At 30.7% G+C, this 14,693-nt stretch overlaps 1 protein-coding gene across 2 annotated transcripts in view; it reads right to left on the bottom strand.

Moving 5' to 3' along the window:
• Positions 1–206: 206 nt before the first annotated feature.
• LOC121124580 (uncharacterized) overlaps positions 207–14,693 on the bottom strand; it is a 131,550-nt gene continuing 117,063 nt past the window's right edge. Inside the window, exon 3 of one of the 2 annotated variants that reach the window (XM_040719737.2) lies at positions 207–1,624. In XM_040719737.2, coding sequence (XP_040575671.1) covers positions 1,223–1,624 — 402 coding nt within the window. In that variant the 3' untranslated portion in view covers positions 207–1,222. The remainder of the gene's footprint in view (positions 1,625–14,693) is intronic. The other variant, XM_040719738.2, reaches the window with a different exon arrangement.

The raw sequence follows: 14,693 nt of genomic DNA, 5'->3' as shown, positions 1-14,693 counted from the left end.
TGAATTAAGTCAAATTTCGTTGTGATTATACATTATGAAGTAGTCAAATATGTTCTCTTCTCAAAAACAGATAAAAATGATAACAGATTTGAAAAAAAAACAAAAAAAAACAAAAACATTTGAGATAACCAATTACAAAAAATATTTGACACACGAATATTTTCTTTTAATTTACAACTCGAATAATGCTACAACAACATATGGAATAAATGTTGATAATAATTTATTTTTTATTTATAATAATTTATGAATATATTTAGAATACAGAAAAATTAATTATTTATTTATAGGGCAATAACATATATTTGTTTTTAAAGACACTTAAAAAATGGATTATATGGAATTAATACATCATTTTATCATAAAAAATGAATGGTCATAGGTAGAATTTATACATTTCACATCTCCTATTGCGAATAATTTTGCAGAAAAAAAAATCAGCCGGAATTATGGAGTCAAATTATAGAGAATATAATCAAAAGTATTATTATATGTTAAGAAATATATTTTGTACGATATATTAATATATATTTGTAACTCAGTACAGTGTGTCTGCACAAGTTTAATCAAACAATACAAATAAACCCGTAGTCGATTAATATATTAAATACATAATTTGAAAATGTGTTAGTTTGTTGCTTTATTACTATATTTTTTTGTTCATGTTTGATGAGAGGTTCGTTTATGGAGCTATCTAATTATTTATTTATTGTAAAACAAGAAGAGAAAATATATTTTGGTCAAAAAGGTGGGCAATTTTTTACATCAACATATGGTTCATTACGTGTACTCTACACATATATCTCCAAAAACTACCTCAGAAATAACATTCTTTTGACAATTTATTGTATAATAATATCATATTTGGTAATATTTAGTTAAGGACGTAACAAAAAATAAATTAATAAGGAGATACAGCTTAAGAAAGAAAAGGAAAACAGTAGAACTAGAATCAAGTAGTTTAATTTTTCACAAAAATATACACTTGAAAAATGTATATATATATATATATATACATATGAATACTATATTAAGTGCTAATACTAAATGGTTAATACAAGGTTAATAGTTATTTTTCCCCCTATATGTACTTATATAATTAATACAAAGTAACTCGAACATACTCCATATTTTTGGATTTAATTTCATCAACGTAAAATGTGGGACAGAAGGAACAAATGAACAGAAAAATAAATATATGATTCATTCCACCCATATTTGTTTAGACTTTGGAGTCCATATGGTGCGACTGCCCTTGTTCCGAACTATTATTATCCGAGCTTTGAACAATGGCAGCGGTGGTTGTGAGAGTCTTCCCATTTGACGTTGCTGTCGTCGTTGTTGCCACCATTGCAGCCGCGGAAGGATGGTGACTCTCTGACACATATGACTGATTTTTTTGGTTTTGAAGTGCAGCTCGATTTGCCTGTTGATGAACTTGTTGGAGTTTTTTCTTACGTTTTTGCTCCAGTTGTCTCTTCTTTTCCTCATAGGCCTCATACATTAGTTTCTTGCTGGGAGGGATTTTCCCGCATTGGGGGCAAGTTTCTTCGTAGCAGGCCATCTCTCCCATCTCTATGAGTCGACAATTGAGGCATGGAAGATCCTTTCCTGGTGTGTCATCCTGGAAAAATGAGATAAATGTCGAATTAGTATAATCACCTTTGAATCAATTATTCAAATATATTGTTCATTTATATTTTATAGCATATAATATGTCAGCATTAAAATAAGTCAGAACGAATTATATCAAAATTGAGTCGATTTAACAATAGTATTCTTTAAATGATTATTGTTCCTTTCCATAAGCAAATAATTCCTTAGGAAGCGCCGTAAATCGGACTTAAGCTAGTTAACATTCCTTTTTACAATAAAATAATTAGAAACCCAAATAATTTTTATTAATAAGACCATATTGGGGCCAAATTAACCCATATAAGGCTAATGCAGGCTCTTAACTCACACATGAGCTGAAAAGTCCCGCGTTTATATATAGATGACAATATTTCTTTTTTTTTAAATTCACATCATTTTCAGTTAGTACCGAGACAGTTGTCAAAATTTCATAGCAATCTGTTCTTTAGTTTGTGCTAATAGAACACTACTTTATTATTGTTATTTCTAAAACAATGGATCAAAAACAATTTTATGTTTTAGTTATACACTGCTTCTTGATGGGAAAAATACCGGTCAAGCTAAGGAATGGCTTGATAATGTTGTGGGGAGTCGATCTTTTAAAGGAAATAAAAAAAATTAAATTAATTAAAAAACATTAAACAAAAAAAAAAAAATCTTTGTTAAGACGGGGCTTTTCAGCCCATGTGTTATAGTGATAATTATTTTAGGGTATCTCAAATCATCCAAGATATTTGGATACAAGGTTTATAACTGACCGAAATATGCTAAAAGTCTATGATGGAACAAAGTAAATCGGAAATTTTCTTTATCTTGATTTTTGTACAAGATTATTTTTATGTTAACGTACTAAATATGAACCTATAGTAAATATATCAATTAAACATGGACAATAATTGACGTAGATCTAAGCGTTGGTTATGGAAATATTTTGAAATATTTCTATAAATATATTTTGCAAAAAAAAAAGCTGATATGGTAAATGTTTATTTATTTAACCTGATTTCTGTTTTTTATATTGACTTTCTGAAAAAAGTTATTATTATCTTGACGTATATGTATACAAAAATAGAATGCAATAGAATAAAATACATTTTTTCCTTTTCAAAGCTAATAACTCTATTCTAAACTCTATACTGTGGGAGATGTAGCTTGCCTTTTCTATAACACTCAAACCTTCGGTGTTTGATAGCATGATTCCCAGATTTTTTTATAGGCGTTGGCATGTTCTCATGTAAACTGAATAAGCTGAGTGGTCCAGAGTCATATACCAACCATGATTTTCTAATTTTCTTCAGAACAGAGGTTGCGAGTTCATTATCAATATGTTGATAGTGAAGCATGTTTTTAATCAATTGCAAATCGTGGATAGGAGCATCAGTGGTTGTTTTTTCCTATTATCCAGTTCTTTGTATAAAATAAAGGCAGGAATTTATTTATTCTCCTAGTTTAATTATGGTGTTCTTTTTGTATTTTAGCCAATTTAAAAACATTAACAATTTTATAGCAAATGTATTCTTGGCAATTCAACGGTCTCGGATAATTGCACCGGTCTCAGTTTAATGAATACCTCAAAAAGGCTTTTTTATAATAAGTTACATCTCTGCTTCTGAAGTCTGCCCTTGGAGATGTCTTCTATCAAAATTGTTTATGGGATTATTTGATTTTTTCTTCATGGTGTCCAAATCATTTTCAACATTGGCTAAAATTCTTGGATTGTCTTTATCTAATATGTCAAAAATAGCTCCCATACTCTTCAAATTATCAACACTGGTATATGAGATCTGCAAGTGAAGTGGAAAACTTTTCGTATAAGTTTGCCTTCAATCAGTTTTGCTGCCCCATTGTTGATGACACCTAGACAAACAATGTTGATTGTCAGGTTTTTTAGTATAAGTATTTTATTATTTTTTTTTGTATTCCTATACGTCAAGAAAATAATAACTTAAGTGAATAACTAAAAAGACAGAGAAAAAATAGGAATTTTTAATATCTGGGGTAAAATTTACCGCCGGGTATAAATAAATAATTAATAGTATATTTATAAAATTAAAGCACTGTTTATTGACTTTGATTCAATACCCATATCAGTGCTATACGATAAGCCATTGCGAAGCAATAGTCAAAAGAATACAAATAGTCACGTTTTTTAGCCTTATTTTAGAGCCACCAACAATAAATTTTCAAGGCCCATGCGGCAGGGATAGCCAACCTTGTACGTAAACAAGGAGGAAAAAAATAGATTAAAGAAGTACTTCTGAACGAGTAAATTAAAAATTAAACTATTTGAAGAAACTGAAGCTTTTAAGTAATAACACAAACTGGGGAAGAAGTAAAAGTTATGTATTTGAAGTAAATCTTTTAGTTTTTCGTCTGAAAATAACTACAAAATTTAATATATGTTACAAGATGTGCAGATAAATTCAAAATAAAACAATTATATAAAAATATTTGGATTTGAAATGGAACTTTGTCCTATTGAAAAGAGTAACTAGTTGAAGTATAATTTAGGAGTCATAAGATAATAAAAAGTTATTTTACTTCGTATATACTTATACATAGAACGAGCTCGTTTTTTTCCTCCCTTTTTTTTGGACCAAATTAAAATTATTTCTTTATATTAGTAGAAGTGGTATTAATAAATAAAAAAGAGTAATCGTGTAATAAACGTCTTAAGGAATTCAACTTAAGAATTTTTATTGATAAATTTTTATTTGGATAATAGTTGAGGAACAAATAATTTGTATTTCCCGTTCTTTTTTAACGAAGTATATCTCGTTTATTATTGATCACATTGAACCATAGAATAAAGTATTATAAAGGTGTGAGTGTATACTAAAAACGCTTTTTTGGCAATGTTGTAATTGGCTCCTTCAGTTGTGAATTTTCGTGCGTCCAGTATGTTGGTCGCAGTAGAAGATATTTGCTATAATTTACATTTTTACTACCTGAAAGGGAAAAACACTTCAAAAGCAACAAGATATTTTGCGATCTATACGGAACCGAAACTCTTTCGGTTCGTGATGGTTAGCAGTGGCTCAAACGACTTTTTCCCCTCTCAATTTTACTCTCTACTATGAACAACTTGATTGTTTGAAGCTACCTATTGAATAGAAGCAGCCAGCATTGATGAATAGGAGACAACAAGACATTATCAAGACAACGTCAGGCCATATATACCTTTGATGACAGGCCTGAAGATACAAGAGCTCCAATGGGTAGTTCTTATGTATCCACCTTACAGTTCAGCCATGGAATCAAGTGAATCCTGTTCCTGTCTATGGTCAACGCGCTTGGGGGTGCAAATTTGGCCTCAATACAGGCCTTTGAAAATTGGTTGGCCAAGTTTTTTGAAAATAGTGACAAGGGCACGAGAAGGGCGTTATGAAGTTAGATTCTCGTTAACAGGCAGCTATCAAACAGAAAGAGGCGTACTTGGCTTAAATTGGGTGATTGTAACACTTCTTATAAAGCAAAAAATAAGAAATTACTTTTTTCCCAACCAATTTCAAAATTTATAGATAAATAAACAATAAATTATTTTAATTTCTTGAGACATTCATTACACGACAGTTTGAAGATAATAGAATTCGCATAATTTGACACATTATAACTCATATTTTTAGCTCATTAGAGCTTCAAATCGTTCTATTTATATATTTTAAATGTTCCTTAGATTGGACAGGTAGAGCTTCACTAAGTAAGTATTTGGTAAACATTATATTATTACAATTACTTCATCTGACCTAAAAATTAATTGTCTTTTAAGTCCATATACATAATATATATTTCCTTTGATAGGGCGACCGTGAATCGCATGAACGCACATTGAATTGAAGCGAACCACTTCCCCCGAGTACGTAGTCGCTCCATGTGAACAATTTAAATTGTCTTTTAATTCGGGTAAATTGTTTTTCACTGTCTTTTCTGTACTTTACAAATGAAAATATAGGCCTAATTTTCATGACTCAAGTGTCTATACCTTGCCAAAAATTATAACAAGGATTCCAAATTTTGCATTTTGCGTTGTTTTATACTTTCTTTAAAGCAATTTAACCAAAAAATGATCTATTGTGCTGGAACTACATACAGAGAAGGAAATATGTTTTCGAGCCTTGACAATTTTGTAGGTTTCCTATTGATAAGGATTTCTATGGTATTGAGGGGTGGAGACTTGCTAAACCACTCTATGATTTTAATGTCAAAAAATTACATGCATACCTTTTAAATGGCCCCTAATTGGTATTTGCTTGTTGTTAGTTTTTTGAAATCTCAATAATTTTGATATTAGTAAGATTCGAAAAAAATCCTTAAAATCAGCATGTATTTCTAGAATAAGGGGGACAGGAATATTTGCCAAGCTTTTTCGTTATAGCCTCAATGCCTCTAGACTGGTTCGACTAAGACATGCCAAAGTCTAACGTAACATACTCTTTGTTATTAATTGCATTTCTTTTACGATGTTATTAATCACCAGTTCCTCATAAATTTCATTTAAATGCAATTTGTCAAATTTGACAGCCATTCCCATTGCTAGTGATAGTTGCAACAGTAATTGGGGTTGGTTGCAAAAGTTATAACAATTGTATTTGTAAATCAAGGTGCATTTTTTAACTTTTCTTTTCTAACAAAGGTTATTCGTTCAAAAAAAAAAAAAAAAAATTAACAATGAAACATTTTCAAATGTTTTTTGTCTCTTCTAACAAAAAACCAGCCCCAAAAAATTCTAGTGACGGCACTCAAATTTACTTTTTATTATTATTATTCAGTTCTAATACTGACAGTCCGATGGATGTACAGTCGTAAAGACAGATATCAATGACTGATAAGACTGATGCTTAGACTCGCTTAAATACATTACGACTGTCACAACTCTAGTTTTAACTTTTTATTTAGATTCGAATTAAGCTTAAATACGAATACAAAGTATAAATAACACTTCCTTGGACCGAACCCCTTTTAAAATGTTTTTTGTATTGCTAATTTCTTAACTTAAATAAATGGAAACGTCATATTCTATTTAGCTTAACATTACATTAAGTCTATTGACATATAATATCACTATTGATTTGTTATTTTATTTATTTCATTATTAATTGTTTATAATTTAGACCCTCACTTGAGTTGTAGAAGGGAATTTATTCCCCTTTTATTAGTTTTTCATGAATTGTTGAATGCACTTAGTGAAACATCAGCAATAATAATTAATTATCAATACGTACATATGTACGTACAGCAAAATCATTTTATACATACTATAGCGATGATAAGAGCTAAAGGCATTATGAGAACACTGTCCATTATCTCATTTATCCCTTAGTAATATGAGATTTAAAATCCCGCAATGATCAACTGTGTAAATACATTAGAATACGTTAAAATTAGGGGCATCGAAAATATATTCGTCTCTAACTTTTCAAAGTTTCGTGATATCAGGTTCATCTTCTGTGTATTAATTTATACACAACCGGTTGATCTGTGTAAGTCATAAAAACAATATGTCAGCAACATGACTCTGACTGAGAACCAGGGGAAAGTGACAGCTTACTTACTTCAAGGAAGGAAAAATCCGTTATACTTTTATATAAGAATAAAAGCAACATAAAACTAACGTGGTAACCCTGACTGTTTGTAGAACTTTTGGGATGACAGCAGCTTAGCTGGCACGAGGTTGTGATATATCAACTACAAGCAGCTGTTAAAAGAAGGAAATAAACACAAATCTCAAGGAAGAATGGCCTCAAAACTACTCGTTCTTCATTCAATGGGTTACTTACTATTTGTGGTCCATTCTTGAGGTAAGGGGATCTGCAAACCCTCATAATAATTTTTAGAGCCGGAGAGCTTCACTAGTTAAGGTATAGGACCAAATCTGCTGCGAAGTTTTCTATGCCTCTGTCTGTGACTTTCGTCACTTCTGACGGGAACTGTGAAAGATGTAAGTGACCATTTTTGCATGTAATTTTTGTATGTTGAATAAAAATTAATTAAAATTATATGCATAAAGTTTAAATGTCGTAAATTGAAATATAATCTTGCTTTGAATGTATTTTTGAATTACCCTAATTTTTGTACACATTGTACACTTGGGTGGTTTCTTTTTCAAATTTTTCGAATTTTGAATAACATGTATTCTGTTCACCATGTTGTTTTTTGGCGATCAAAATTTGTAGTGCACCACACATCACATCATATGGTAGAAAAAGTAATGAAAACATGTGGTTAAAGAAATAAAAATAAAAAAATAAACTTTTTTCACATTTTTTCCTCGAAAATTATAACTTTTTTTTGGGGTCGTGGTTTGACGTATTTCCTTGTAGGAAGATAAATTAATAGGCGTATGTGCAGAATTTCATTGTTGATTTCATTCTTTTGAACAAATAAAAAAAAATTATTTATACTTTAAACAATCTTATTTAGATATTTACAAGTGGAGATAAGAATATCACTACACTTTTTGAATGCTTTGTGTCAGAAGATAGTCAAAGGCTTGGGGAACCCTCTGCTCGATCATTTACCATTTTGGATAAAATATAAAATAGTTCCGGAGCCCTTGTTCCTGGTTAGTGTGTATGGGAAGACTTATGAAGAAAGAATTTGCTTCTTTTGTACATCAAGGGAAATAGCTAGGCTTCTTTATTTGAATTTGACCATATAGGAAATGTCTGGGATCACTTTATGTGTGTTTTTTTATTTGAACGATAAAATATTATTAAATACTAAAGATTTTACATCCTTTTATATTGAGCTTAACAAAAAAAAAATTATTACTACAAAAGCTTAGAGCCAAATTATTAACAGATGCCTAAAAAGTTTTTTATAGGAATGTGATTTCCTTTTTGATGTTGTTATGATTTAGGTTTTAGGTGTGAGTTTACCTTCACATTGTATAAAAAAGTTATAGAGAATAGTGCAGCAAAAAGTGTACTCTTAAATTATGTTTTTTTTTCTCATTACATAAAAGTTTTGTGATTATTTTTCGATGTTATGTTTCTGCCCGTCTTTTTTTACATAAACGAACTATAATAATCATTTAGTGATTTTATCATTATGAGGGAGCAATTAGCAAAAAGACAGTGCATATCAGATCTCCTAGATGCTGGAGTTGATGTGATGAAGATTATGGACATTGTTAAGTGTTCTAGGAGCCTGGTTTTTAAGTTACCCAAAATCAAATAAAAGCGAATAAGACCTGTCCAGGATGTCAGGAAGTAGAGTCCTTAATTTAAAGGGGGAAAACGAAGTTCTTGTTAAGTTTGGAGAGAAATATAAAAGAGGACCAGATTTGAACCCACTAGATTGTTCTATAGAGGGAACTTTGGAGAAAGAAACCAATAGGACCTCACACGCAAATGTGGACATACTGAAGTCCTCCATAGTGGCTGCATGGTACAATTTTTTTAGATTAGTTTGTCATTAACTGTTATATGACCTTCGGCGACGTGTAAAGCAGTGATTGATTATGAAAATGGCCATGTTGATTGAGAAAAGTTTTTCAAAAACCTTGTCTACATGTTTTGTTAACATTATTTTTTATCTATAATTGAAAATATAAAATTATTTATGTATTTCTAAATCCATCTCTCGAGTCCACATTTTGCTACCCCAACCTTTACCTATACAAAACTGTCCCATTTTCGAGCTATTCCACTCCCCTCCCTTGCACAAATACCTTTTCTGCTGGGGACAATAAAAAACTAAATTTAGTAAAGTTTGAATCCTCTCAGTCATATTTTAGGCCTTTTTTATCATAGCAAATATGATGCTACGAGTAAAAAATTGTAATTGTGCAACTGGTTTTCTTTACTTAAGGGTTTAAGATGTGTCTAATGCTTTGCACATTCCCTGTTTGATAAAACATGCCGTAAGTTAAATGTACTAAAATTGTTTGGCTGGCCCACGTAATTTCATAAGCAAGTATAAAGTAATTAACAAAGGCAAATTTCAGTTGAATAAATATTTAAATTACAACTTGGAGCCAACAAAGAATGCAGAACATGTACTATATAACGATATACCATTGTTTTTGAAAAAAAATTGGAAAAAAAAATTAAAAAATTAAATTTTTTGGAAAAATTTCAAGTCCACAGCTATTCACAAACATTATTTTTTTTCGAAAAATTTTCAAAATCCACACCTATTTACAAAAATATTTTTTGTTAGAAAAAAAAAATCAAAAATTCACAGCTAATCACAAAATAAAAGTTAAAAAACTATCAAATTACATATAATAAATTTTATGTAAAAAGATTCCAAAATACATAGATGTTTTCAAAAGTTTTTTTCATTTTTCTGACAATGGGCTGAACAGAGAGCAAGGAGTAAAATTTAATAAGTTCAACCCTTCTTTCAAGTGTCGAATCTGAATAAATTCTCTGATTTAGGTGGAAAAATCAAAACTGCTGACTCATGAAAAAGGTTTTTTCCTGATCTTCTTAAGTAAAACCCCAATGTTGATCCTTAAAAATCGGTGAAATATGATGGATTCTCATTTTCCAGAGTAGTGTTGTTATCTACCATTTTGCAATTGATAGTAATTAATAATGATAACATTGCATTCAATATAACATTATCAGAAATAAAAACAGCTATGGACAATAATTAGGCCATTAGGCTTGAGGCATTAGAAATGAAAGGAAAAAAGAAAGGACTTCACTGTCCTCCTTTTAGATGTTCTTCTACTACAAAACATAGTTGCAGGTATATTTGTTAAACAAACAAGAGGAACATTATCTTTGATACAACAGGTAAACTACAAAATTACTAAGCACATCTTAGAGCCCTTAAATGATTAAAAATAAGACGGACTCCAAGGGGAACGAGTGAGATTTTATATATGTCAATAGAAATTGTTTACAAATAATATATATATATATATATTTAAACTTTTACCGACTTTATTAATTTAGAAAAGTGACATACAATAAATGGGTCCTTCCATCATAAATTTTTATTAGAGTCATTTAGCCCAGAAAATAAATATTACATCAGTAGCTCAATTCAACTCTGAGTTCTTTTATAATAAATTTATTTCATATACGTTTACATTAAGCGGATCTCATTCTAATATTTTATAGTTTTATACATTTAAAAAAATTCCAGTTATTCATTAAAGTCGTTAATGCTGAACATTTTTTTATTCATAACATATTTGAAAAATTAATAATGATAAAAAGGTGTACTCATTAAATGAATGACAACGATTAATGCTTTAGTTTACTGGATTGTTTCTTAAATATTATCCGCTTCCCCCTTTTTTCTCATCTTCCAAATGATCATAATTAATTTATTTTTACAAAAAAAAAAAAAAGAAGCTTTCCCCATCTTAGTTTTAATGAAAGTATATTCATCAAGTAACTCAAAGAATATATTTCATATTCTTTTTTGATATTATACCTCAGGAAATTTTTTATATACCTACTAATCATTGTTGAAACTCGGTCCGCGACTGAATTTTGTTTCAATTCAATGTTTCTAGACGGATTCGTACTGATATTTCGGAACCGAATCAAGACCGACTTTTTTAGTAGATCGAATTTTGCTACAGACCAGTTCAGACGGAAGTTGAACTAAATTAATTAAAATGATAACCGACTCAGATTAGTCTAGGAGTTTCAGCACAAAACTTGACGTTGATACAAGAAAAATAATTTAGCAATATATTCGATAATATTAATAAAATCCATGTACAGCGTGCGGTCGTTGTTTAACAACAAACTTTGAGCTCCTGAGACAACTGCGTATGCCAAAGTAGGACATTGTATGTTGTTTTGGTGGCTAGGAAGAAGTGATTAGAGAAAGTTAGAAAAAAAGGTATCGATCAACGAAGTAATTATTTTATGTCACCATATTTTTTTTCTTAATAACATCAATTTCAATGCCAATGAGTACAACAAGGTCCTGGAAGATCTTGTCAAAGCCGGGATTGAGAAAGTTGCAGCTGGAAGGCCATTCGTGTAGCAACCAGACTCTGTCCCATACCACAACCTAAGAAAACGTTGATCGGGTTGTCAGAAACACCAACAAATACTCTTGCAACACAAAATCCGAGCTGATGTACAGGATCCAAGAAGAATTCTGGAATCTACTAAAGGAGACTATCATTAAGACTTGTACCCGGTTCTGAGGTCGAATTGAGGCTGTTATTCACGCCAGAGGGCATTATATTGAATAACAATAATTATTTTTTTGATTCAGCTTTCATTTAACGTTGGTTTTTAATAAAACTGGATGATTAGTTTAAGAGAAAATCCATTTTAATTAAAAAATTATGTTGGCTGTTAAATTTAGGTAGCATCCTGTATATTATCAAATGAACTAGAAAATACCTCTAAGATCTTATTCATTACTTGATTATTGGTACAACTATAAAGCAAAATATTACTTCTTCTTAAAGTTTAGTACAGACTACGTTGTTATTTTCAATTAATTATTTATAAGCAAAATATTATGATTAAACCTTTCGAGGCACCGCCAATTACACTTATAGAACCAAAAATTATTTCTTTTTGCAAGTCTCCGGCTTTGATTGATTGACCCTCTGTATCTCCTTATATCTCTCTGGTATACCCGTAATACTCAGATCTCCAGCAACGAGAGATTTGCTTAATGAGTCCGTGAGTATTTTTGAAAACATTCAAGAACCAACACCTACAATCATAATTAATTCCATATAAGGCATACTGAAGTTTTTTTATTAAAAAAAAGTCTAAGTCTTCTTTAGAAGTTATGGTATAGAAATGGGCATAATATAATTGAAGGATGTTCTTAATTTTATCAATGATTGTAGTCTTTCGGATAATTACCCCCAGAAGTGAAAGGACTTTTAAGTCACTATTTTATCTTACCACACTGCTTTAACAGAACGATGGAAAATTTACCCCTTATTTTAAACTATTTTAGGTTACATGAGCTTATTATATAATCCCATTAGAACATTTTTAAAACAACAGTCGTATTACGATCGAGAACAACGATGAGGGTTAAAATAAAAAGGATATCTGACTTGCTCGACGCCCATATAAAGGTGTCAGAAATTGTCAGGATCGTCCGCTGCTCGGAGAGGCTCGTCTTCAAGATGAAAAAGCTGAAAAAGGATGGCCCGAGCCTTGCACGATGTACTGGCAGCGGTAGTATCAATAAAGTTCGGTCTCCAGTCTTTGTGGACTCGGTGAAGGATTTTATAGACAGGAACCCGACGAAGAGCATGACGAAGATGACAATTTTTGAAATTAAAAAATAAATAAAATCTGTAAATAGTAGTGAATTTTTAATTATTTTTTTTTCCAAAAAGTGGAATACTTGAAATAATTTTTTGATTTTTCTTTAAAAATTCTAAAAACCAAGAGCCCTGCAAATTATACTCCTGCGGACGCCCCTTAAAGGATTGTGGTAAAAGGATTTTTGACCGCTGTAAAGCCAGGATCTGAACTCGTTGGACTATGGGGAGTGGGGTGCCATTTAAAGGAAGACATGTGTTAACCCTCAACCCAATATGGAGTCCCTGAAGGCTGTGGTGGACAAAGAGTGGGAGGACATGAGCGAGGACTTTATGTGGAAGAAGTGCTTGGCCTTCCATCCCAGGATCAAGGCCATACTGCAGGCCAAGGGAGATTATTTTGAGAAATGAATAGCTAATGAAATCCCAATAAACAAGTAAAAATTTTAATTCTCTGCCTCTTTAATCTTCGAAAATGTGGGTGAAATTGTACACGTCAATCAATTGCTGCACGATTTGATGCTGCATACTCTATATCATGAAAGATAGGTATGCAATGGTACATTTTTCGTGGAGTTACTGCGTCGTATTTGTAATATCAATCTTTCTTATTCTATAACGTCATGAATGGTGTTAATAATGTAGTTTGCTATTATATATTGAGAACTCTTTTATATAAAGGAATTAGTAAGATTTCGAAATTTGTTAATTGTTTTTTTACAACTTGAAGTACATCCTTTCCAGCAATGAAAATAATTGGATCTAAATCAAAAAATTAACTACAAAAATGATTAAATCATAGTTTGATCTTTACAATAAAATTCAATGAACGACAAATTCATTCCTGATTGAGTCAATAGTCGGTAATTAATGTTCTGGGCGGAAATTTCCAGCTCAGGACACCATCATGTTTCTTGTCTTTTTTTTTTACTGGAGGGCTTTCAAATGAAGTAGGAAGACCACATTTCTAAGATTAAAGAACCTGACTTTTTTTGTGATTCAAGTGCATAAGTTAGTGATTAGGGCGGGGTTTTTTGGAAGGGAGGGGCCATATTATCTATAGATTAAAATAAAAATAAATAATTATATACTCTGATAATATATTTTTTTTAAAGAGCATAAAAATAATACCAAGAAATGACTTTTTCTTTAAAAAATGTAAATGAATGTTCTTCGCATTTATCTTTTCTTCCTCTCAGTGAACTGTTAAGTCCTTCTTTCATTTAGAAAAAAATATTTTTAATATTGGTCGCAATTGTCAAGTATTATCAAGACTTGAACTATACTTCGAAAAAAATAAAATATATTGTGATATCCTTTTATTTATATCTTACCCCTCTCAATTTATTTTGTCTTGGGTTGTATGGAGTAAAAAAAGGAGGGATAATCATTTTTTCTGATCTTCTTCGGATCTTTAGACGTAAATATTTTAATAAATTTTGGTTATCCAAATATTTGGATCCAGATCTGGAACGAAAATTAAAGGAATACTTGTCTCGAATTCTATGAGCATTTTTCCCGTAGTTCAGACCTGAATAAAATAAGATCTAGTCTTAAGTTACATTTTACTGATTCTGAAACAATGAATAACCTAAAAGTATTAGTATTAGATCATAATTATTAGTTATTATTATAATTATGGTTATAATAACATGGGATAAGTCGTTAATTATACTATATCTTGCAACTTCTCCTTAAGTAGGAAATATAAATATGGCCCAAAACCTGTTGGCCATTCTTCTCAACTATGGAATTATTCTTCAAAAGTTGAGAAGAATTAGCTAACAACTAATTGATTTTAGACCTTTTTCTGTTTCTGATCGGATGAAAGGTTGAGTAA

This window comes from Lepeophtheirus salmonis, chromosome 9 (genome assembly GCF_016086655.4).
Source record: "Lepeophtheirus salmonis chromosome 9, UVic_Lsal_1.4, whole genome shotgun sequence".
Lineage (NCBI taxonomy): Eukaryota > Metazoa > Arthropoda > Copepoda > Siphonostomatoida > Caligidae > Lepeophtheirus > Lepeophtheirus salmonis.
The sequence above is the reverse complement of the archived record's forward strand: the minus strand, read 5'-3'. Positions and strand labels throughout refer to the sequence as shown.